Source organism: Protopterus annectens, chromosome 4.part1, assembly GCF_019279795.1.
Source record: "Protopterus annectens isolate FY-2018-M chromosome 4.part1, PAN1.0, whole genome shotgun sequence".
Taxonomy (NCBI): Eukaryota; Metazoa; Chordata; order Ceratodontiformes; family Protopteridae; genus Protopterus; species Protopterus annectens.
Genome location: NC_056734.1, coordinates 699,577,979 through 699,604,370, shown reverse-complemented (window position 1 = coordinate 699,604,370; position 26,392 = coordinate 699,577,979). Strand labels below are relative to the sequence as shown.

Genomic DNA, 26,392 nt, shown 5'->3' with positions numbered 1-26,392 from the left:
GCTATACCTGCTGTTCTGAATGTGGTGGAAGATGTTTTGCAGAGGCTTCCCTGAACCCTGATTCTTTGCCTCCTGCCCCAGTTAAACCCGGATAGGTACTATAGGGTGCCTGAAGCTCATAAGTATCTTTTAAGAGTCCTAGGGCAGACCCGAAACTGTCTCTCAGGGGCCTAAAGGTGTTAAGGCTTCTGTTGTTAAAAATCCTGTTCCTCCTGATAAAGAGGCAAGGGCTTTGGATAGATGGGGAAAGAAAGTGTATACTTCTTCCACTTTAGCCATGAGGCGTTGAATTGCCAGTTTCACATGTTAAAATATCAAAATTATCTCCTTTCACAATTGAAGTCTAAGGTGGATGCTCTGGCAGAAGGTATTGAGTGTAAAGAGTTGCAGGATTTAGTTCATGTGTCGGAACAGGTGGGTAAGCATTCCTTGCAATGTGGTTTTGATGCTGTGCAGGCCTCCTCGAGGGTGGCTGCCACTGGTTCTGTTCTTCGTGAGGCACGCCTGGTTGAGGGATCAGAATTTAGCTGAGCATGTTAAGACTAGGATTTTGGATGCTCCTTTACAGTCTGACGTGTTGTTTGGTTCGCCTGTGGAAGCAGTTTTAAAGAAAATGGAGGACAAGGCTAAGTCTATGCAAACTGTTAAAGATTTTTTGCAGGTGCAGCCTCCGAAGTTTAGTAGAAATTGGCCTACTAAGGGATGGACATATCCTGCTTACGATTCCCAGTCTAGGGGTAGGTCTAGACGTGGTAGGGGCAGAGCTCAAGGTTCTTTTAGGCCTAGAACAGGGAGTTCACCTGCTCAGACTTCTGGTGAGGGCAGGGGTCAGTCCTTTCGTAAACAGACCCAATGACCTACCTTTTCAGCTGCCAGTACCTTCTTGTCTGGCAGCACCTTTGGGAGGAAGGCTGGCTCTTTTCAAAGAAAATTGGAATTTAATTACCCAAGACAGATGGGTTTTGGATATCATTCACCACGGTTACAGGTTTTATTTCCATACCTTACCTCCTTTCAAAGGCATGCCAGACATTCCTCCTCTACAAAGAAAAGAGGCTCACAAGCAAATTTCTCTGTTACTCCAAATAGGGGCCATTCAGCCAGTTCCTGTGCCAGAAAGGGGCCTAGGATTTTATTCCCGCCTGTTCCTAGTACCAAAGAAGGGGAACACATGGCGACCAATTCTGGATTTATCTATCCTCAACACTTATCTGGACATTCCCAAGTTCAAAATGTTGACGTTACAACAGCTTTTACCTCTGCTGGGCAAGGATCACTGGATGGTAACTTTAGATCTCAAGGAGGCTTACCTTCATGTGCCTATCAGACTAAGTTGCAGGAAGTATCTGCGTTTTCGAGCTGGAAATTCCCATTATCAGTTCTCTGCATTGCCCTTTGGCTTATCTACTGCGCCCAGAGTATTCACAAAGGTTCTGGCTCCAGTGATAGCTTACTTCAGGCTAACAGGAATTCAAATCTATCCTTACTTGGACGACTGCCTGATTCTGGCTCAAGAAAAGGAAGACCTTTTACAGCATTTGGAATATGTGATAGCAGTGCTAAGATGCCTAGGGTATTCTGTGAACGAAATAAAGTCCAGTCTAGTACCCTCTCAAGACATGTGCTTTCTGGGTGCGAGACTGAATACAGCAGCCCAGATGGCCTTTTTAACCCCGGACAAACAAAAGAATCTTTCCATTTACTTCCATCAACTATCTCTTCAGTCCGGGCTGACTGCAAGGACAGTCCTTCAAGCCTTAGGGTTCATGGCATCTTGTATTCTGGTGCTTCCCAATGCCAAACTGCATATGAGGAAGCTGCAATGGTATCTCAAAATGTATGGACACAGCACTGCCAGGATTTGGACACTGTCATTCAAATAATACCTTGCATTCAACAGGAATTTTTGTGGTGGGCTCAGGAATGTCACCTAAACAAGGGACTCTCTGTAACCCGGCCAGAGGCGAGTCAGATTCTAACGACAGATGCCTCAGACATTGCTTGGGAGCTCATCTAAATGGAAAGTGGATACAAGACAAGTGGCCTGCCAGACTACAGCATCTACATATCAACATGAAGGAGATGTTAGCAGTCCAGTTTGCATTAAGGGCTTTCAAGGAGTTACTTCTTCCAGGGCAGGTGTTGATTCTAACAGACAACACAACTGTCATGTGGTACATCAACAAACAAGGGGAACACATTCTTACCCGTTGTGCAGGCAAGCAATGATTTTATGGGAGACTGCGCTCAGCTTGCAACTAACTCTTCAGGCAAGGTTTCTGCCGGGAGCACAGAACTCCTTAGCAGATGTGTTAAGCAGACAAATCATGGATCCCCACGAGTGGAAACTGGATCTTCATGTATTTGAAATTGACAGTGTCATGGGAACTCCAGACATAGATCTGTTCACTTCTCCACTAAACCACCAGTTGCCAAAGTTTTGCACAAAGAGGTTTCATCACACAGCTTGGAAAGTGGATGCTCTGTCTTTCAGTTGGAAAAATCTTCATGTGTATGCTTTTCCACCTCTGCCTCTTCTCCCAAAGGTGCTCTAAAGGTCAGACAAGACAAGCCAAGGATGATTTTAATAGCTCCAGATTGGCCTCGGCAACACTGGTACCCATTACTGAGGAGTCTGGTAAGGAAGCCTCCATGGCCTTTACCTTTGATTCCACACCTGTTGTCTCAGAGGGACGGTCACCTGCTCAATGTCAAGCTTCACTCTCTTCATCTAACAGCCTGGCATATTCTGTTTTGAAACACAGCAGGTCTCAACTTCCTCAACAAGTTTTAAATGTGATTATGGAAGCCAGAAGACCTAGTACAAGGAAACTGTGCAGAAAATGGAAGAGATTTTTATTTTGGAGTGCAGCAAAGAATTTGGAGATTTCTGAGCCTAATTTGAGTGTGGCTCTTCAATATCTTACTGAGTTATTGGACAAAGGTTTGTCTTTCTCTTCCATTAAAATTCATGCTGCAGCAATTTCAGCTCACTATGATTGTGACCCACCATTGTTTTCGCATCCTTTGTTCAAGCAATTTCTTAGAGGGGCAAAGAATATAAGACCCCACGTAGAGCTCCTACTCCTGCTTGGGATCTCAATTTTGTGTTGGAGAAACTTACTCTACAACCTTTGAGCCTCGCTACTGCTGAATTGAAATACTTGTCATGGAAGACTGCTTTTTGTTGGCCATTACTTCTGCAAGAAGGGTTTCTGAATTGCAGGCCCTTATGGCGGTAGAGCCTTTTTTTGATTTTCAATAAGGATAGGGTATCATTACGTACTAATCCTTCTTTTATGCCTAAGGTGGTTTCTAGTGTGGCTTTAAACCAAACTATTCATTTGCCTACTTTCTATGCAGATCCCCAAAATAAGGGGGAAAAGGTTTTGCACACTTTAGATGTACACAGGCAGTTGCGTTATTATTTAAGCAGGACTAAAGATTTTAGGCAGTCTCAGCAGTTGTTTGTTTCTTTTGCTTTGAGTTCTCAGGGCAAGCCTGTGTCAAAACAAACTATTTCTAAGTGGATTGGGTTTTGCATTGCTTTTTGTTATTCCCATCATGGCAAGGAGATTCCAGCTGGGATTAGGCCTCATTCCACTAGGGCTACTGCCACTTCAACAGCATTTCTAAGGGGGGTGGCAACTAAGGATATTTTGGAGGCAGCTACTTGGAGTTCAGTACATACTTTCTCTAAGCATTACCACCTTCCTCTCCACTCTAAATCTAGGGCTGGTTTTGCCACAGCTATTTTGCAAGGCATGTTGACAGCTCCTGCTTCCTTATGATTTGCCAGCCTCCCTTACCTCTGCTTTGGGATTCTACCCAATGGTTAGGACTGCAGCAATGTGGAATGAAGAACATAGTACAGTTTTGTACCTACCATAAATGTAGATGTTCGAGGATCCACATTGCTGCAGTCAATTTACCCTCCCTCCTTCCCTCTGTGTTTAGGGGTGGTTGTGTGGGTGAGGTTATACTCTTGTAATTTTGTATATAGTGTACATATTTTTGGTGCAGGAGTGTTTGGTGTTTTGGTTTTGGCCTTGTCTTTTTAGGGTCTTCTGACATCTGGGGCAAGAAAAGACTGAGGATATGACGTCGGTCATGCGCATTAGTACCCTGACGTCCTGACGTCAGACTAATGCGCCTTGACCGACGTCAGCCATATACTTTGGTATTCGGGCCGACTGGGACAGCGGACTACCCAATGGTTAGGACTGCAGCAATGTGGATCCTCGAACATCTACATTTATGGTAGGTACAAAACTGTACTTTTCTCATACTCTTAAGGTTCTTACCTTTATATACACTTTTTAACTGTTCTTTGCTAACTCCCATTTATGCCACTTACTAATTAAAAGTCAGTGTTCCCAGTTGCACCTAGTTTCAACTCCATTTTCTTTAGTTCTTCCATGTTTTTTTTTTGAACTGTCAAGTCTGCTTCTGCTTTTCCATTTTCTTATGATTGCCTTTTTGGCTGTTATTAATAACAAACTTTTATTAGAGGTGACTCACCCTTAGAATGTGTGTCTTTGATGCAAATTAGCAACATCATTCCTTTATTGAGGGGCAAATGCTCACCTATTATTTGATTTGTTTTTATCTGTAAATGTTCTTCATATTACTCTTTGCTGCAGTAGCCTTGGCTACATGGGTTATATCCTGTGAAGGATATAACAGCCGGCCAGCTTCCAAAGCTTTAGGGCACCTTCCACATGCCCAAGCTTTCAAGCAGCTCAAGCTGAGCTGACTAAAATGCAAGTTTGGCATGAAGCCTTTCAGTGATTTTCTGCCTCCAAACAGTAGAATCCTCTGAGGCTTTCGAGGATCAGTGGTCGGCTTTTGCTTTCCTTAACTTGGAGGATAATTCCCTTTATGGTAAAAAAAAAACTTTCATCTTCTTATTTTTTATGAATGTTTTATTACTTTCCTCTTCAGGAAAGTTAGTTTAAAGCTGGAAGTGTTGTGCTTTATCGCATTGTCTCTAGACTGTGACACACTTCTAAATATAGAACTCATTGTTTATTTTAGTTTAAAAATAGTGTTAACTAACTGATAAAATATTTTCTGTAAAGAAAAAGTTAAGCAAACAGCTTTTGTCACCACAGTAGGTTAGCAATTTGCCTCAGTTGAAGGCGGATGACTCTGCTGTGGCCATTTGTTGTACCTGAGATCTCTCTGGTGTAGCATCAACAGCCACTATGGACTTGGGGGTTAACCGTGTCCTTTGTGGCTGTTGGGGTCCCTCAGTGGGCAAGGGAGAGGGAATAGAGAAGTTTTCCCTGTTGTCTCAGAAGGCTTTGCCCATCCCTGTGGAAGCAGAGGCTGCCATTAGTAACACAGCTGGCCCTATTTTTTCCTGTCACAAAGAAACAGAAAACCAAGCTTGTGTCTACTTCTCCTCAAATTTCTTTATTTGGCTAGGAGTAGCTTACTGAGACTGGCATGACTGGCTCAGGGTTTGTTTAACGGTGTTGATCCTGCTTGTAGAGTAGTTTTCCGTAAAAGAAAGATGGATGCCTCCATTCCTGAAGAGATTCAAGATTCTGAATCTGAACATGAAGATGCAGGGATGGATTCAGGGTTTTGTCCTCATATTTCTGATTGAGACTGAAGAGAAATCACTTTCTGATTCGCCCTGTTGGCATTTCTGTACTATTGCTAGAATGTCAGTGTTTTCAGTGGGAGAACACTTAAGGTTTCTCATTCCCTCAGAAAATACTGTGAGTTATTAGAGGAGGATTCTCCAGAACCTACACCCTTTCCTCATGTCTGCTTTAGTGGATGTGCATCTTACAGCCTGCAATTTTCCTTATAGTCAGCCAGCTGTCCCTAAAAAGGCAAATAGGATGTGTAAAGTTCCTCACTCTTTTCAGTTTTTATACACTGTACCCAATCCTAACCCAGCAGCTGTAGTCTTAGTTGACTCCCGTGCTGCTATTAACTTAGTCAGTTCCAATCCTTCTTCTAATAAGAATGGGAAAATTATTGAGAGGTATGGGAAAAAGTGTATACTTTTGCAGCTTTGAATTTCAGAATGTTAAATTGTCAGGCTCGTATGGTAAATTTAATTCTGATACATTGTGAAAGAATGTTTTATCTACACTTTCTTATTGTGAAGAAAAATCTGCTTTAAATAACTTAGCTTCTCTCATTGCACAGGTCACTGCTCATTACCACTGGTATGGCTTTAAGAAGGTTTGCTTGGCTGCATTCTGTGAATTTCCTGGATGATGTAAAAAAAAAACTATTTTAAATTTTTCCTTGGATAGAGATTTAATGTTTGACCACTCTGATGCAGAAGTGATCAAAATGTGTGATGAATGGGGCAAACTGAACCAGGGAATTTTTTAGCCCTCCTTTTTTCAAATTGGCCAAAGGATTGTCTTTCTCTTCATCCATTTTTGAACAGTCTCAACAGAATAAAGGTAAACATATGTTTAAAAAAAATGGCGAGAAGGTTCCAAAAAGAAGTCTCAAACCTTCCAAAGCTAAGGACATTCTGACAGGTCTGAATGACTGTTCGAGATCTTGTGGCCTCTTTTTCTTTTCCAGAAAGTTCTGAATCTCTGTTTTTCTGTGGCAACATGTTTCAGACAAATGGGTTCTGAAAGATCATTCATCGGGGTTAAGAAAATACTTGGAGATGAGTTCTGAATCTTTATTTCCTAACCCCGTTTGTGATTATGCCCAAATTTAAAATGTCACTTCACAGCCTATTGCTGTTCTTCCTCTTTGAAGTTTCCTGGTAACACTAGACTTAAATGGTGCTTATAATCACATTCCTATCCATCCAGACTTCAGGTGTTTCTTAAGGTTTTGTGTGTCTGGATCACATTAGTCAGTTCTCTGCCTTACCCTTTGGATTATCCACTGTATCAAGAGTGTTAACAAAGTGTCAAGCCCCTGTTGTAGCTCATTGCAGGCTACAGGGTATCCACATCTTTCTGTATTTAGATGACTATCTTTGCAGAGTTTTTTTTTTTCAAAATGCCAGGAATCTGTCTGTTGGGTGAGAGAGCTCTTGCACAAGCTGGGATTCCAAGAAAACATTCAAAATCTGTATCGACTCCCCACACAGGATTGTGTTCCTGAGATGTTAATTAAATATCTCAGTTCAAAGAGCTTTTCTTCCACAGGAAAAAAATAGATCTTTATTTAAACCTATTTCTAAAGTTTTCTACTCAGACTTCAGTCACTGTGAGGGAATACCTGAGGATTTTGGGTCTGAGTATCTATGATTCTTATAATACCCCTGGCAAGACTCCACATGAGATGGATACAGTGTTGTCGGAAATCTCTTTGGTCACAGAACTGAGGTTTGTCAGAAGGGAAATCACTTGGTGGAAACGCAAATATCCTTAAATGAAGGTCTCTCCTCCCTCCCTGCTCCAAAACAGTCAGTCACCACAGGTGCTTTGGATTTTGCTTGGGTAGCAGTTTCAGCATATAAAAGTGCATGGGGTGTGGGACACCAGGGACAGACGCAAGTACATAAATGTGAAGGAGATGCTTGTCCTGGTCAAGGCATTCAATTCTCTGAACCATCATTGGTCTCCAGGACCTCTTAGAATGGTTACAGACAATACCACAGTGATGTTGTACATCAACAAGTAAGGGGGATTCAGGTTTTACTCCCTTTGCAGACTAGCCATTTTAGCTTGAGATTTAGCTCCATAGCACAGTCTCGCTCTGTAAGCATTCTACATTCTGTCAGAGCAAAACTGTGTGGCGGACAAGCTGATCAGGATCAGGGCAGACCCTCATGAATGGGAAACTAGATTTGATCCATTTATGTGGCATTCCTCAGATAGACCTCTTTGCCTCCTCTCTGAACAATCAACAATCAACCAGCAAAATTCTGTTCCAGGACTCCATGCAAGGGAGCCTGGGAGATGGATACCTTTTCTTTACTTTGGACAGGAATGTTCCTGTATGCCTTTCTACCCTTTTTTCTAATACCCAGTATACTTCTAAAGATTCAGAAGGAAATCCCCCAAGATCATTGTGGTGACTCTCTCAGGCAACCATGGGTCTCTCTTTTTTGGAAATGGCCAGGAGCAATTAACTACAAGCTTCCTCACAGAAATGAATCTACTCACCCAGGAACAAGGGTACTTGATACAACCCCGACATCAGTCCTCTTCAGTTGTCCACTTGGATGATAGAGTCATAATTCCTTTTAGGCACCTGTTTTATGAGGTCATGCAGCAGGTACTAATTGAGACAAGAATGCCTGCTACTAGAAAGTCATATATTAGCAAATGGAAAACATTTTATAGTTGGTGCCAGCAACATAACCTGCACCATTCAGGGCTAGTTGTTCTCAGGTTTTACAGTATTTGTGTGAGTTACAGTCCTATGGTCTTTTCTTATTCCTCTGTCAAGGTTCATTTATCAGTTGTTTTGCATGTCTGCCCATGGATCCTCCTCTTTTAAGGCAGTTGCATGTCAGAATGTTGTTGAAAGAGGTTTTGCATAACAGGCCTCCAAGTAAACCAGTAGTCCTTCCTTGTGATTTTAATTTGGTGTTGGAGCAAGTAACACTTGCTCCATTTGAACCAGCTATTCTGTCTGACTTGAGGTTCTTAACATGGAAAATTGTTTTACTGATTGCTCTAACCTCTGCAAGATGGGTATCTGACTTGCAAGCTCTTATGGTGCATCAACCCTACCCCCATTTTCCCCAAGGACATGTTTTTTTGAGAACTAATCCTTCTTTAAATGCCTAAAATGATATCAGAGTTTACTTTAAGCCAAACTATCCATCTGCCCGTTTTCTCTCCTGAACCTAAAAATGAGGGAGAAAGGATACTCCATACCTTGTATGTCCGCAGACAACTCAAGTACTATTTTGACAGAACTCAATCTTTCAGATCTTTGGATCAATTGTTCATTTCTTGTGAAGTAGAAAGAAGGGACAACCTGTGTCAAAACAGACCATTTCCAAATGGTTGTCTAATGTTGTTACCTTTTGTTAAACTCATCATGACAAATCTGTTTCTGGCAGGATCAAGGCCCACTGTAAAAGGTCCTTGGCTTTTTTTGTGGCATTTTGGAAAGGGTTGGATTGTAGAAGCTACTACTTGGTTCTCTGTACATACTTTTACAAACCACTATAAGCTTGATTCTTTCTCTGAGTCTGGATCATGCTTTGCTAGGACCATTGTCCAGAGGCTCCTGGACTCTTCTCCTTCTGACTCCCAAATATAGTTAGCTAGAGTAATCTACCCATATAGCCAAGGCTGCTGTAGCAGTAATCAGTATGAAGAATATAGTACAGTTGTGCAAGTTAAACTTACTATAACAGTAGATATTCAAATGATCACTGCTGCAGTATCCGTTCCCTCCCTGCAACCCCCCCTCCCTTTTTGTAGTGTGCTTTTATGCCAGGGCTCAGCCTCCCACTCTCTGTTGGCAGGAAAGCTCTGAAGGGCTTCACCCCCAGACATGTCTTTTAGTCAGCTCAGCTCAACAGTTTGGGTATCTAGAAGGTGTCTTAAAGCTTTCAAAGCTAGGTGGCTGTTATATTCTTGGCAGGATGTAACCCATATAGCTAAGGCTACTTCAGCAGTGATGATTTGAACATCTACAATTATGGTAAGGTCAACTTACACAACTATACTTTCCTGTCTGAAATGTTGTAATTCCGAGCAGTCACAAAAAATGTGCTCCTGGTTTGCTTTTTCCCATTCTTCACATCTCCAGCAGCTCACCTCCGTGTGTAGGAACATAAGAGAGATTCTAATCTGTGTATAAAAATACTTCTGCAAACACTTCCACACAAATATTGTAAATTTTGGTACTTGCGTATTATCGCAACCACATTTTCGCGGTTGTGAATCGTGCATCGTTGAATACAGACGAGCGCATGAAACACTGTAAAATGTTCAGACTCCTCATTGCTGGTAAAAAAAACCTGTGGACTACCTTCAGGGACAGCAAAACTTTCCAAATTCTGGTTTGCCGTGCATTACAGACGCACGCTTGAATTGCCATCCATGCTCTCTTATTGATGAATGGAAAATGTGAACCGTCACGAACAAGGAAAACGCGCACACAGGAAGGAGGCTTTTTGGAAAGCAATACTTTCTTTAAAAAAAATGTAAACATACTGTATGCACAATAACCATTGCGATGTGAAAGATCAGGGATAGTAATGCTTGTAAAAAGTCAGGGTTGATGATGTTGATAGGCAACTGTGGGTTCCTGATTACACATAGTAAGAACGGTAAAGATGACATGTTACTGGCTGATGAAGTGTTTCTTCTTGTCATTTGTAGAATGTGGCTGGTTTTTAATTTGGACCTGAACATATGTTAACAAACTGTTAAAAAAAAAAAAAAAGTGAAGTAAAACCATTATTCATGTGGCTGTGCCTTTCTATATGGGGGAAAGTGGTTGGCAATTGCAGACAGTAAGACAGCAGCCCTGACAGTTGTAGCGTGTATGCACTTTACTGCCGGCTACATGACATGCTGGCGGCAAAGTGCATACCGAAACAGCAACATTAACTTTATCATTTTTTTAATGATAACCCTGCCCAAAACAACCTTTATTGTGCAAGGAAACCCATTTTCTGACACTGTGACACCATTAACATTTAGATGTAAACATCGGGAAGCAACTGTTATTATCGCAAAAATGTGGTTGCGATAATACGTAAGTACCTAAATTTCCTGTATTTTGTATCTTGGACTAGTGCATATTTCTCTCCATTCCTCTCCCAAAGTTTGCTTATTCAGTAATTGGCTCCAGTCTATTTTTAACTCTAATCTTCCTTTATGTGCTTTACTTAATATCTGATTTAGCCTCCAAAATATAAATTATTTTTTGTGGCATTGGTTGTTTGTCTTTTAGGTTTTGCAGCATATGCTTATATGTTCTAATCAGGCCCATGTACCGATAAGTAATCACAGCTCTGCAAATTAATTTCTTTCCTGACTTCATCCCACTCAAAGACCTGTTCCTCATATTTATAGTATCATACTTTTTCTATTCGTTGATGTATTAATGATTCAGAATGTTCACATTCTGGCTAAGATATTTGCTCTACACACTTAGATGTTCTTCATCTCACATTGCTGCAGTCCTTACACTTGGGTAGTCCGCTGTCCTCGGTCGGCCCGAATATCAAAGTATAAGGCTGACGTCGGTCAAGGCGCATTAGACTGACATCAGGACGTCAGAGTACAAATGCGCATGACCGACGTCATATCCTCAGTCTTTTTTGCCGCATGGTCCGATGCAGAAGCAGCGTTGCAAGTGCCGTTCGGCGTTCTGAAATTTTCGGTCGGAGTTTCAGACCGAGTCAAAGTTGGCTAAGTACCCGTTAGAATATTTTAGTTTTTCTTGCCTCAGTGGTTTACCGGATGTCAGAAAAAGTGAATAACTGTATTTCTTGTGGGAAACAGATACCGCATAGAGATTATCATAATCTGTGTATTCCTTGTTTAGGACCTGAGCACGCGTTGTAGGGTGTCGCTTTTGTGCTAGATTCAATAAGCGCACTATTAAGAGAAGGTTAGATTGTGCCAGGTTAGTCTTGAAGCGGTGCAATTATAATATGCCGTCGGATGCTCCGGCCGCTTCTTCAAGAAGCGCAAGGACAAAGCAGCTAAGTCCAGGCAAGAAGAGCCGTCCGTGCGGACGCCGGTTCTTTAGAGGTGTCGGTGGAGCCGGGGTTCCACCGGAGGTTTCTCTGGAGTCCCAGGGGGAGACTTTGTTATTGCAGGATGTGGCCTCTCAGGAGGCAGGTCAGGCTGAGGGGCCTCTCAGGTTACTGTACTCCCCTCCCTTCCTAGGGTGGTTAGGCCTTCTCCTTCTGTTTCCAAGGCTTCTCCCAGAGGCAGGCCAGGTTTAGCTTCAGTTGGTGTCACTCCTAGTTCTTCAGGATCTGTGCCCAAGAAGCATATGCTTAAAATGGCAGAAGATTTAATTACTTTGATTAGAGGTTCTTTGCCCCCTCCTGATAAGAGGCCTAGGGTGGAACCTGAGTTGGGGAGTTTTGAGCAGGCTTCGGATGTTTCAGAGTCTTCGCCCCAAGACTAGCAGGAGTATTCTCCTTATTCTGATTCTGATGTGGATGATTCTACTCCTTCTGCTTCTCCTCCTGAGGATTTTTCTTTTCAGAGACTCTTCATTCCATGAGGGAGCATTGTAAGTGGGAAGGTGAGGAGTTCGGTGATTAGAGGGAGAGGCCTAGGGAATTTTTGTTTGTACCCCAGCATAGGCCTTTGGCTATACCTCCTGTTCTGGATGTTGTGGAAGATGTGTTTGCAGAGGCTTCTCTTAATCCTGATTCTTTGCCTCCTGCTCCAGTTAAACCGGATAGGTATTACAGGGTGCCTGAAGCTCATAAGTATCTTTTAAGAGTCCTAGGGCGGACCCAGAAACTGTTAGTCAGGGGCCTAAAGGTGTTAAGGCTTCTGTTGTTAAAAATCCGGTTCCTCCAGATAAAGAGGCCAGGGCTTTGGATAGATGGGGAAAGAAAGTCTATACTTCTTCCACCCTTGCTATGAGGACTTTGAATTGCCAGTTTCACATGTTGAAATACCAAAACTATCTACTTTCTCAATTGAAGTCTAAGGTAGATGCTCTGGCGGAAGGTATTGAGTGTAAAGAGTTACAAGATTTAGTACATGTTTCTGAACAGGTGGGTAAGCATTCCTTGCAATGTGGTTTTGATGCTGTACAGGCCTCCTCTAGGGTGGCTGCCACTGGGTCAGTTCTTCGCAGGCACGCCTGGCTGAGGGATCAGAATTTATCTGACCATGTTAAGACTAGGATTTTAGATGCTCCTTTACAATCTGATGTGTTGTTTGGTTCGCCTGTTGAGGCAGTCTTAAAGAAAATGGAAGACAAGGCTAAGTCTATGCAGACTGTTAAGGATTTTTTGCAGGTTCAGCCTCCGAAGTTTAGTAGAAATTGGCCTGCCAAGGGTTGGACGTATCCTTCTTATGATTCCCAGTCTAGGGGTAGATCTAGAAGAGGTAGGGGCAGAGCTCAGGGCTCTTTCAGGCCTAGAACAGGGAGTTCACCTGCACAGTCTTCGGGTGAGGGCAGGGGTCAGTCCTTTCGTAAACAGACCCAATGACCTACCATTTCAGCTGCCAGAGCCTTCTCATCTGGCAGCACCTTTGGGAGGAAGGTTGACACTTTTCAAGGAAAATTGGAGTTTAATTACCCAAGACAGATGGGTATTGGATATCATACACCAAGGTTACAGGTTTTATTTCCATACCTTGCCTCCTTTCAAAGGCATGCCAGATGTTCCTCCTCAGCAAAGAATAGAGGCTCACAAACAAATTTCTCTGTTACTTCAAATAAGGGCCATTCAGCCAGTCCCTATGCCAGAAGTGGGCCTAGGATTTTATTCTCGCCTGTTCCTAGTACCAAAGAAGGGGAACACGTGGAGACCAATTTTGGATTTATCTATCCTCAACACTTATCTGGACATTCCCAAGTTCAAAATGTTGACGTTACAACAGCTTTTACCCCTGCTGGGCAAAGATCATTGGATGGTAACTTTAGATCTCAAGGAGGCTTACCTTCATGTTCCTATCAGACTGAGTTGCAGGAAGTATCTGCGTTTGAGCTGGGACTTCTCATTATCAGTTCTCTGCATTGCCCTTTGGCTTATCTACTGCGCCCAGAGTGTTCACGAAAGTTCTGGCTCCAGTGATAGCTTTCTTCAGACTAAGAGGAATACAGATCTATCCCTATTTGGACGATTGCCTGATTTTGGCTCAAGGAAAGGACGAGCTTCTTCATCATTTGGAATATGTGATAGCAGTGCTAAGATGCCTGGGGTATTCTGTGAACGAAATAAAGTCCAGTCTAGTACCCTCTCAGGACATGTGCTTTCTGGGTGTAAGACTGAATACAGTATCCCAGATGGCCTTTTTGACCCCGGACAAACAAAGGAATCTTTCCCTTTACTTTCATCAGTTGTCTCATCAGTCCAGGCTGACTGCAAGGACAGTCCTTCAAGCCTTGGGGTTCATGGCATCTTGTATTCTGGTGCTTCCCAATGCCAAACTGCATATGAGGAAGCTACAATGGTATCTCAAAAATGTATGGACACAGCACTGCCAGGATCTGGACACTGTCATTCAAATAATACCTTGCATTCAAAAGGAATTTTTGTGGTGGGCTCAGGAATGTCACCTAAACAAGGGACTCTCTGTGACCCGGCCAGAGGCGAGTCAGATTCTAACGACAGATGCCTCAGACAAAGCTTGGGAGCTCATCTAAATGGAAAGTGGATACAAGACAAGTGGCCTGCCAGACTACAACATCTACATATCAACCTGAAGGAGATGTTAGCAGTCCAGTTTGCATTAATAGCTTTCAAGGAGTTACTTCTTCCAGGGCAGGTGTTGATTCTAACAGACAACACAACTGTCATGTGGTACATCAACAAGCAAGGGGGAACACATTCTTATCCTCTATGCAGGCAAGCAATGATTTTGTGGGAGACTGCTCTCAGTTTACAGCTCAATCTTCAGGCAAGGTTTCTGCCGGAGCACAGAACTCCTTAGCAGATGTGTTGAGCAGACAAATTATGGATCCCCACGAATGGAAATTGGATCCTCATGTATTTCAGAAATTGACAGTGTCATGGGGAACTCCAGACATAGATCTGTTCGCTTCTCCACTAAACCACCAGCTGCCAAAGTTTTGCACGAAAGGTTTCATCCCACAGCTTGGAAAGTGGATGCTCTTTCTTTCAATTGGAGCAATCTTCATGTGTACGCCTTTCCACCTCTGCCTCTCCTCCCAAAGGTACTCCTAAAGGTCAGACAGGACAAGCCAAGGATGATTTTAATAGCTCCAGATTGGCCTCGACAGCACTGGTACCCATTACTGAGAAGTCTGGTACGGGAGCCTCCATGGCCTTTGCCTTCGATTCCACACCTGTTGTCTCAGGAGGACAGTCATTTACTCAATGTCAAACTTCACTCTCTTCACCTAACAGCCTGGCATATTCTGTTTTGAACCATAAAGGGTCTCAGCTTCCACAGCAAGTTTTGAATGTTATTTTGGAAGCTAGAAGGCCTAGTACAAGGAAAGTGTACGAGGATAAATGGAAGAGATTTTTATTTTGGAGTGCAGCAAAGGATTTTGATGTTTCTGAGCCTAATTTAAGTGTGGCTCTTCAATATCTTACTGAGTTACTGGACAAAGGATTGTCCTTCTCTTCTATTAAGGTTCATGCTGCAGCAATTTCGGCTCACTATGACTGTGACCCACCATTGTTTTCTCATCCTTTGTTCAAGCAATTTCTTAGAGGGGCAAAGAATATAAGACCCCCACGTAGAGCTCCTACTCCTGCTTGGGATCTCAATTTTGTGTTGGAGAAACTCACTCTACAACCTTTTGAGCCTGCAGCTACTACTGAGTTGAAATATTTGTCATGGAAGACTGCTTTTTTGTTGGCCATTACCTCTGCAAGAAGGGTTTCTGAATTGCAGGCCCTTATGGCGGTTGAGCCTTTCTTAATTTTCCATAAGGATAGGGTATCTTTGTGTACTAATCCTTCCTTTATGCCTAAAGTGGTTTCTAGTGTGGCTTTAAACCAAACTATTCATTTGCCTACTTTTTATGCAAATCCCCAAAATAAAGGGGAAAAGATTTTGCACACTTTAGATGTACACAGGCAGTTGCGATATTATTTGAGCAGAACTAAAGAGTTCAGGCAGTCTCAGCAGTTATTTGTTTCTTTTGCTTTGAGTTCTCAGGGCAAGCCTGTGTCAAAACAAACTATTTCTAAGTGGATTGGGTTTTGCATTGCTTTCTGTTATTCCCATCATGGCAAGGAGATTCCAGCTGGGATTAGGCCTCATTCCACTAGGGCTACTGCCACTTGACAGCCTTTTGAGGGGGGGTGGCAACTAAAGATATTTTGGAGGCAGCTACTTGGAGTTCAGTGCATACTTTCTCAAAGCATTATCACCTTCCACTTTACTCTAAATCTAGGGCTGGTTTTGCCACTGCTGTTTTACAGGGCATTTTGGCAGCTCCTGCTTCTTTATAGTTTTGCCATCCTCCCTTATCTCTGCTTTGGGATTCTACCCAAGTGTAAGGACTGCAGCAATGTGAGATGAAGAACATAGTCCAGTTTTGTACCTACCATAAATGTAGATGTTCGAAGATCCACATTGCTGCAGTCCAATTTACCCTCCCTCCTTCCCCTCTGTAGTTAGAGGCGGTTGTGTGGGTTGGGTTGTAAATATTGTGTATATTGTATATATTGTACATATTTTTAGTGCAAGGGTGGTGGGTTGGTTGTTTGCTGTCTTTTGGTTTTGACCTTTCTTTGTAGGGTCTTCTGACATCTGGGGCAAGAAAAGACTGAGGATATGACGTCGGTCATGCGCATTTGTACCCTGACGTCCTGATGTCAGTCTAATGCGCCTTGACCGACGTCAGCCTTATACTTTGATATTCGGGCTGACCGAGGACAGCGGACTACCCAAGTGTAAGGAATGCAGCAATGTGGATCTTCGAACATCTACATTTATGGTAGGTACAAAACTGTACTTTTCATCTTTCCTGGCAATCACATTCCGCATTCCAGTTTTCTTATTAAACTGTATTCCTTTCTAAAGTTGCAACAAACTTTGCATTTTATAGTATTTGCCCTTTTCCTGTTCCTAGGAGCCTTTTTCTTTGAATGTTAGTGTTGTGTGTGAGGCAGGCTGCTCCCTGTAGACCACGATGGGGTGGAACTGGAGGGATCCAGCTTTGTCTGTCTTGTTAGAAAGCACAAAATCTGGAGTAACCGTTGAGGGTTCACCCATAAAGTATTCCTAGCACATGGGGTATTATCCCTAGTGTTTCTGCAAATAATGTTTCACAGATTTTCTGTTGTGGTGACTGTCTCACATAAACTTATTTTTATGTTAAGTATTTCACTTTCATAGTAGTCAGATTTCTTAGGTCTTGTATCACATATATTTAAAAAAGAATAATGTACATCTGTGTCTTCCTCCTAATTACCTGGTTTGCAGGAAATATACCTTCTTTTTTCTGTTCCACAGAACTAAGCTAAACCACAATGCAGCTTTTACTCAGATCCCCATTGGACTGGAAGGGAACTTCAGTGGTATCATAGATCTCATTGAAGAGCGGGCCATATATTTTGATGGATCATTTGGGTAAGCTTAATTGAACAGTACAGTGTTTTAAATTGTTTTTTTTTACTTTACTCTTCTGGTTGGCTCAGTGAGAAACACGACTTTCCTCCAAATAGAAGTTGCTGGGAGGTAGTGATTATGTCTGTTGAAATTCCAAGGACATTAATTATGATCCTTGGAAAAGCCGGTGTACAAAAACTAACAATGGGCAACTTTGCATCTCTAAGTATTCTCCCTTTTCTGAGATGCAGCATTCTTGCAAGTTAGCCTGGCGGTAAGTGCAGAGGATTAAGGTTATGAACTGTTAGCATGCTGCTTCCTGTGTTGCAGGGTTTGGAGTCCCTCATTTGCATACTGCATGACCTTGAGCAAGTCACTTAACCAGACAGTGCTTTGGGGAAATTGTGAAATATGGCCAACTTTCTTAATGGTCTCCTTGATGGCATGCCTAGTAACTACATATGAAACTGTGAGCAAGGGCAGTGGGGTTTTACTGATGTAATGATCAAGTTTCAGAGTTCTTGCTTTTTTCGTGTTTCTTTTGTGGATGTCTGGTACTTGCAGTTGTGGGTATCATGCCTGTGATAGGGATCTGGAGATAGGCCAGTGGTAAACAGAGTTGTGACGTGAAAATGGTAAACATTTTTTTCCCATCCATTTTTTTTTTTACACATCAGCTACTCCAGTCTTTTTATTTCTATTTCTCCAGCAATCCCCTTGATGGAAATTTAGGTAAATGGTCATGCATTCAAGGTGCCATTTTTGAAACATGAAATGAGCAAACATCTTTGCTCATAGCAGGTATAAGTGCAGAATAATATGCTTTGCTGTTTTTCTTGGCTTGGCTGTCTCCTCAGCTATTTCAGGTGCTGACGTGTGACTGAAAGTCATAAGGACTGGGCACTTCTACTGCCCTTTCAGTGTAACAAGAGTTCTTTACAGCTGAGATACAAGTGACAACAGTTCACCCACTGTCTTTGGGGTAAGAAGGTAAAGCAAATAGAGGGAGAGAGAAATGCACTCGACTTGGTACTGCATGCAGTTAGTTTGTGCTGTTAGTAAAATATTTCTTTTATTCTACCTTTATTGAAATGCTCAATGTAGTAGTTTAAAAGGCAAGTACATTTTCTTTTGTTACTGTTTAGTGGCAATGATTTCAGTATGGTACTGGTGAGAGTATCAGAATTCCCTTTCATTCACTCGCTAAACAGGAATACCTAATAACAGAAAAACAGGAAGGCAGAGAAAGCACAAATGTACACGACCAGAAATAGCGTATAAACAAATTTAATCTCCGCTTTCGTTAAAATAAACTTCTTCAGAATACAGCACTCATAATCAAACACACCACTTAAATAAACCAATTAATGGATCAGTACATCATGTGATTAATTACATAATTGATCAAAGTTTTTTAAAAAAATATATACCTTTAAAAAACTAAGTAAAAGTATCAAGCATACTAATCTAACAATAACTCAAGTAGCTTGTTCCTATCTAAGTTTTTAGAAATAGAAAGTTTACGATGTTTTAAAAAACATTTCAGATTAATGGTATCATTTAACCCAGGAGGGTTGTCAGAAAAAAGTTTAATCTGCCATAAAACCTCTCGTTGCTCTACGTAATTCCTAAAGTCACCAGCCCTGCCATCGTATACACATAATTCTAACACACTAAACAAAATTTTTTTAAAATTAGTACAAGAAATTGAATGTCTGAATAAAGCGTTATTGTGGTTTTTTGTCTTAATGGCATACAAATGTTCTTTAATGCGTGTGCCCAAGCTTCTAGTGGTCATGCCAACATAGAAAGCTGGGCACACGGAACATAAAGCAATATATATAAGCCCACTGCTTGCACAATTAACATAACTTGGCACCTCTAAAATCCTGTCACAGGTTACAACGTTAATAGACGGACCTTCAGAAATAAAACGACAAACAGTGCAATTGTTACACCTAAACATCCCTTTTCTGTTGTAATTATTGAAAATGGGTGATGTTTTACTAGTACTAGCTCTCTCAAAAATAGTTTTCAACGAGTTATTTTTACGGAACACAAAATTAGGTTTACAACCCACTACTTTAGTGATATCCTGATTCCCTTTAATAACTTTCCAGTTATCTTCTAATATTTTTTTAATCTTAAAGCAGTCTGAGCTCATTTCAAAAGAACAATAATGTTCTGTATTAACTGGGTTCCTGGCCTCTGCATTAACTTCAAACTCCTGATTTCGGTTCTTAATAAAACCTTTTGTCAGTATTGGTGGAAAAAACAAATCACGTTTGTTAAAAACCTCGGTTCCTGTATTCATTAAAAAATTCTCATCATAGCCCCTAAGGCTAAATAGATACACAATATGATGAAATTCGTGTAAAACATCTATTTCCCTAGTGGTCATGCGGCTGGCCCTTATAAATTGTCCCCTGGGGATGTTTTTAATGATGTGCTTTGGGTGGCCACTAGAAAAATGTAAATATCCGTTGGTAAAAGTTCTTTTTCTATGTATTTTGCTTTGAAAACAATTATCAGTGGAGTCCCACCAAAGATGCACGTCCAAATAATTGATAATTAATCCTACATCACCCAGGGTAAATTGAAGGAAATCCAACCTAGAGTTAATTTGCTGTACCATATTGTCCACACTAGTCTTATTACCCTCGATAATAAAAATGAGATCATCAATGTATCTTCCATAGAATAGTATTTTGAATTGGGTATCTAAAGTGGACAAAAAAACTTCCTCCCACCAAGCCATAACTATATTGGCATAAGCTGGGGCAGCTGGAGAACCCATAGCAACCCCACGTTTTTGCCTATAGTAAAGGTTCCTAAATAAGAAAAAGTTATTTTCCAAAATAATGTCCAGAAACCGACAAACTAAAGAAATCTGAGAACTGTTTAAAAGTTTTTTTAAAAACTAAAAAACTACGTACCGCTTCTACTCCATCATTGTGGGGGATGCAGGTATACAAAGAATTGACATCTAAAGTAAACACTATATGTTTGATGGGATCAAAAATCTTTTTTTCTTGAAAAGTTTTTACCTTGTCTAAGAAATGCCACGAGTCTTTAATAAAAGATGGTTGAGTTTCTAATAAAGGCCCCAAGATAGTGTCTATTATCAAAGAAATGCCCTCTGTGACAGAGTGTGGGGATGACACAATGGGACGTAAAGGAGGATTCATAACGTTTTTGTGGGTTTTGGGAATTCCAAAAATAACCCCAACCTTAGGGTTATCAACCACACAAAAATTGTAAAGACTTAAAGTAATTTCACCACACATTAAAGCGTCATAAATGTAAGAATGTACCTTATTAAAACATTTCATGATATCAAACAGTGCAATTATCTCATATTCACAGGTGTTGTCCAAAATATCCGACATTTTCTTATAATAATCGTCATGCTTCATAATGACTATGTTTGAACCCTTATCGCTTTTCATAAATCTAAACGTGGTTGCTAACTCCTTAAGATGTTTTAGTGCTTGTCTTTCTGAATAATCCAAATTATTGTGATAAAAGTTTTGTTGGTTAAACAATAAATTCACGTCTTTGATGCATAATTCCTCATAAGACTTAATTGTATAATGTAAGTTAGGAACAAAACTAGAAGGTTTACTAACTATGTTATGGTTATCAGAAATACCGTGCATCAAAAAGGACAGATTTAGTTGCCTGGTAAATTTTTTAATATCTACAATAGTTCTACTGTAGTCAGCCTTCTGCCTGGGAATAAAATTTAAGCCATATTTTAACACAGACAATTCAACCTGAGTAAAAGAAAAATCAGTTAAGTTAATAATGGCAAAGTCTTCTATACAGTCAGTTATTCCTCGTCCCCTGACGAACTCGAGCCCAAAAAAGTCCTGCTTCTAGTCAGCACTGAGCTCTTACCAAAGGTGTTAGAACTGTTCTTTTGAGAAGAACCATCAGTTGGTAAAGTCACTGCTTTGTCTTTGTTGTTGGCAATAATGACCACAGGATCGGTGGAGTTACTTAGGTGGCCACCAGATGGTTTGTTTGCAACAACAGTCTTGTTACAGTCCAAAGGCTTGTCAGAACTAGTGCCTGATTAAGAAAAAACAGGACAAGACACCAAAGGTGGAAAAGACGTATTATAGTCAGAACTACTGTTAGTAAATGTGTCAGGGTGGTTTTGAAAACGCTTATATGAAGGTAAGGAAGAACTACTTGGCTGGTGAACAAAATTAGACCTTTGTTTTTGCGCCGTGGAGTTACGAAAACCAGGAACAAAATAATTGTATGCTGCTTTCTGATCGTAAATATTAATATCCCGATCTAGTTTAGACTTCTTTCTCATAGTGACTTCATTAATATGCAAGTTCAATTCATTAGTCAAATAAACAAAAATAGTTCTAAAATGGCTCTCCGATAGCCGATTCTTAATAAAATCCTCAGATTCTTTGATCTCCCTTGATAACATAGACATTTTGTTAACGTTATTATCAATGAGCAATTGTAAAAAACGAATGCCTGCCTCGTTGAAAAAATTAACCAAATAACTAAAAAATGGATGCCCTATATTGATGCCATTAGGACATTTAAAGAACCGGAGACCCTTAGGGACAACTCCAAGTTCAATACACCTTGAAAAGTAATGGTTTTCAATCTCTAAAGATTTATACCTCTTAAGAAGTCTCAGTAACAGGTCCCGCTGAGTGTTGATTTCTCCGTCGTTGCTATCAACGGAGCCCCGGTTTAGGTTAAAAAATGGATTGTTTTCCCGATTGAGAAGCTGGAAACAGCAGGCGTTCTCACTGCTGTTTAATTTAAAAGTTCCGTTCGGTTTCCTGTTCCCACTTCTAAGGTTTCCGTGAGGAGACCCGTCCAGGTCAATAACAGTATCCAGTTCCTCATTGGTTCCAGTTGGGCTAGAAGCCTGTAAGATGTTATCCGCTGCCTTCGCTTTGGTAACCAAATATTTCAGTGATAGCTGAATGTCCATAAGGGTCGATATCAATAAATCTCCGGCTTTGTTAGCCCCGGTAGTCGGCGTTGAATGCACCGACATATTCAGAAGGGTGTCGTCAGCTATCTCTGCCATAGAATACATAATTGATCAAAGTTTTTTAAAAATGGCATTTAAGAACATTTGTATGCCATTAAGACAAAAAACCACAATAACGCTTTATTCAGACATTCAATTTCTTGTACTAATTTTAAAAAATTTTTAAAAAATTTTTGTTTAGTGTGTTAGAATTATGTGTATACGATGGCAGGGCTGGTGACTTTAGGAATTACGTAGAGCAACGAGAGGTTTTATGGCAGATTAAACTTTTTTTCTGACAACCCTCCTGGGTTAAATGATACCATTAATCTGAAATGTTTTTTAAAACATTGTAAACTTTCTATTTCTAAAAACTTAGATAGGAACAAGCTACTTGAGTTATTGTTAGATTAGTATGCTTGATACTTTTACTTAGTTTTTTAAAGGTATATATTTTTTTAAAAAACTTTGATCAATTATGTAATTAATCACATGATGTACTGATCCATTAATTGGTTTATTTAAGTGGTGTGTTTGATTATGAGTGCTGTATTCTGAAGAAGTTTATTTTAACGAAAGCGGAGATTAAATTTGTTTATACGCTATTTCTGGTCGTGTACATTTGTGCTTTCTCTGCCTTCCTGTTTTTCTGTTAAACAGGAATACCTGTTTAACTATATTATTTTATTTATTATTTTCTTTTACATTTGTTGACCGGGCTAGTCTAACTGGATATATGTCCATTTTCAGTAGAGGCTCGGGGAGAAAAGCTCCAAGCATTAGCAGTGACAAAGATTACAATATACAGTAACAGTCAAAACAAATTACAGGACATTGTTACATTGAGGTTGACATACGTTATTTAGAGTCCTTAGTAGGTTAACACTAAGATCAAATAATGTGAGCAAAAATTTGAGAGAGAGCAATCAAAAAAGCAAAAACAATATTGAATTGTAAAAAAAAAATTTTTTTACAGGTATGTGACATAGAACAGTGGAGTATAGAAGTGTAAGGAGAGCAAAAAGGGGAAGGAGACAACAGTTAGGGTATATCAGTCTGGGTTAGAGCAGGGACAAAGCCAGTGATTTTTAAGATATTCTTTAAGATGCTTTTTAAAGAGATGAGTGGAAGCAAGAGATGAAAGTTCACTAGGAAGCTGGTTCCAGCTTTTTCCTACTGTGTTGGCGAAAAGTGAGTCCCCAGGTTTGTTTTTAGATTTAATAGTGGAGACTAGAATTTTGTTAGCTGAGCATAGAGTTGCAAGATTTTTGTAGGGGGTAATCAGCTTAGTAAGGATTGGGGTATTATTAGGGTGATAAAGGATCTTTTGGGTGATAACAAGTTGTTGACAAAGTAGTAGGTTCTGCAGTTCTAACCATCCCACTTGTTTGAGGTTATGACAGTGGTGAGTTCTGAAAGGGGTGCCAGTGGCAAATCTGGCTATGCTATTATAACTAGTAGAAAGTTTGGTGAGGTTGTTTCTAGATAGGTTGGTATATATTGCAGAAGCATAGAAAAGGGTAGAGATTAGGTGAGTCTGGGCAATAGTGATTCTGGCTGAAGGGGTAAGGAAGGGTTTGATTCTGTAAAGGGTGCCTACTTTTTTGTTGACAGACTTTATAGTAGCATTAATATGGTCATCATAGCTAAGGTTGTTATCAATTGTTACTCCCAGTAGACAGGTTGTAGTGTCAGGGGATATGTTAGTTCCATTGCTAGAGGTGACTGTGAAGTGTGGATGAGGTGACTTATGAGTAGGAGCAAAGATCAGTAATTTTGTTTTTTTGGGGTTTAAAAGGAGACAGTGTTGCATAAACCAATTTTCAACACTGTTAAATACTGTTTGAGTCAGGGACTGGAGAGAGGTTATGGACTTGGCTGAACAAATTAAAGTCGAGTCATCTGCATATTGTATGCCGGTGGCTTGAGGAATTTTGGTATGTAGATCATTAATAAACAATGAAAAGAGAAGGGGTCCTAATATAGAGCCTTGTGGTACTCCAATGTTCACAGGGAGGGAAGTAGAAAGAGTATTATCCCAAAGTACTGCTTGTTGTCTGTTTTCAAGGTAGGATTTAAACCAATGTAGTGCTTGTGTATTGAGTGATTGGGCTTTTAGTATGTCAATAAGCAAGTTATGGTTCACCATATCGAAGGCTTTTGAGAGGTCAATAAACAGTGCAGAGGAGAAAGTATTATTATTACGATTTTTGTTTATGGAGTCAGAAAATGATAGCAGGGCAGTTGTTGTGCTATGAAATGGTCTAAAACCATGCTGGCAGTCTGCAAGTAAATTGTTATGGAGAAGGTGGGCAAGTAGTTGTTTATGTATGCACTTTTCCGTTATTTTAGCTGTTGGAGAGAGTAAGGCGATAGGCCGAAAGTTGGAGAGCTCGGTAGATGATCCACCTTTGTGTAGAGGGATGATGTGAGATACTTTCCATATGGAAGGGATTTTGCTTTCTAAAATTGTTCTGTTTATAAGGATGGAGATGGGATAGGCGATTTCTTTAGTTGCAATTTGCAGGAATTCTGCTGGAAGACAGTCAGCAGAAGGGGAGCATGGTTTAAGTTTTTGAAGGTTGCAAATGAGGGATGTGGGTACAGGTTGAATATGAAAGGTTGGAGTTACAGTATTATTGGTATGTAATGGTGTTATGGTGATGGGTGGTAAAGTATTAGCTAGGGTTAGAATGGCTTCTGTAAAATAGTTATTAAAGGCATCAGGTATCAGGTTAGAGTTACTAGGGTTAAATCCTGAAGGGGTAGGAGATTTAGAGTGGCCTGGTTTAAGAAGTTTGTTAATGCCTGTCCAGAATTTTTGTGGCTTTTGTTGGTGGGTTTGTTGAAGGTTAAGGTAGTAATCTTTTTTTGTCTCTAAGAATGTCTTTCTTGGTAGCATTTCTTAATTGTTTAAAGTAAAGGTGATCAGATGGACTTTTGGAGGCTCTCCATTTGGCCCAAATCTTATTTCTGAGGAGGATCTTTTGCCTAGTATGTTTTGTAAGCCAGGGGGCAATTTTGGTTCTTATTTGGGATGATCGAATGGGGGCGTGGTAATCTAGGATTTGAAGGAATCAAGTATTAAAGAAGGTCACTGCTTCATCAAGTTGAAGATGAGACATAGGTGACCAGTCACATGCTTTTAGTTCATTTTGGAAACTGTCTGGATTAAAGAATTTTTTGGAGCAGGAGGATTTAAAATTATTAGAGTTAGGGCTATGAATTTTTTTGTTTAATGATATAGGTTAGCATATGGTCACTGATATCATTGGGAAGGGTTCCTGGTTTATAAGTATCAAGATGGCTGTTGAGAAGAATCCAGTCTAGGGTGGTTTCCTTGTTGCTTGGCTTATGGATTCTAGTAGGGGTGGTTATTATCTGTGAGAAATTGTGTAGATTTATGTGATTGGTAGGATTGGGAGAACTACAGGTTGTCCAGTCTATATTAAAGTCTCCTAATACAATGGTTTCCTGAGGTAGGTGGGTAGATAGGTGACTAAGTATGTTTTCAAGTGTATTAATGTTATTTCCAGGAGGGAGATATGTGCAAATTAGATAGATAGATTTGGAGTTATTGATTTTTAGCTTGGCAGTAAGGGTTTCTGCATTGGTATCTGAGGGTAGTGGCAAAATGAAGCATGACACTTGGAGTTCAGATTTATACAAAATGGCTACTCCTCCACCCTTTTTAATTTTGCGGTCATATCTTAGGATATTATATCCAGGAGGGGTAATCTCCTGGTCCAGAGTAGAGGGTTTTAGCCATGTTTCTGTAATACAGAGAATGTCAAATGAGTGCACCTGTAATAGTGCATGTAGGTGGGTAATTTTATTGTTTATGCTGCGGATGTTATATGCTCGCTTAATTATATTTACTGTGCTTTCATCTTCCCTTGCATCAGTACTCAGTGATGCACTGTTGGTTTGAGGCTTGTTTTCTCAAAGAAGTTACCAAAGTTCTTTAGGACGCTTTTAGAATACTGGAAGAAATAGTGAAAAATGTCATAAAATGCATGACAGCAGTAGTTAAAGTGAAATTATTCCCTTCAGCCAGATTATCCGTTATGAAGATATTCCTCCGGAAAACAGAATGGAAGCAAATGACAGGCGCCAGGAGTTGGTTGAATGTGTTGCTAATGCTGATGAACACCTTGGAGAACTATTCCTAGAGGAGAAAGTACCCACAGTTGCTGATCTAAAGGTAAAGAATGTCATAATTTTGCATCGT

General features: G+C 40.5%; 1 protein-coding gene across 1 annotated transcript in view; it reads left to right on the top strand.

Annotated features, from left to right (window-relative positions):
• Positions 1–26,392, top strand: part of GFM1 (G elongation factor mitochondrial 1) — a 1,399,365-nt gene that overhangs the window by 199,175 nt on the left and 1,173,798 nt on the right. The window contains 2 exon segments of the mRNA XM_044070477.1: positions 17,052–17,168; positions 26,215–26,365. Of these exon segments, the coding sequence (XP_043926412.1) occupies positions 17,052–17,168; positions 26,215–26,365 (268 nt within the window).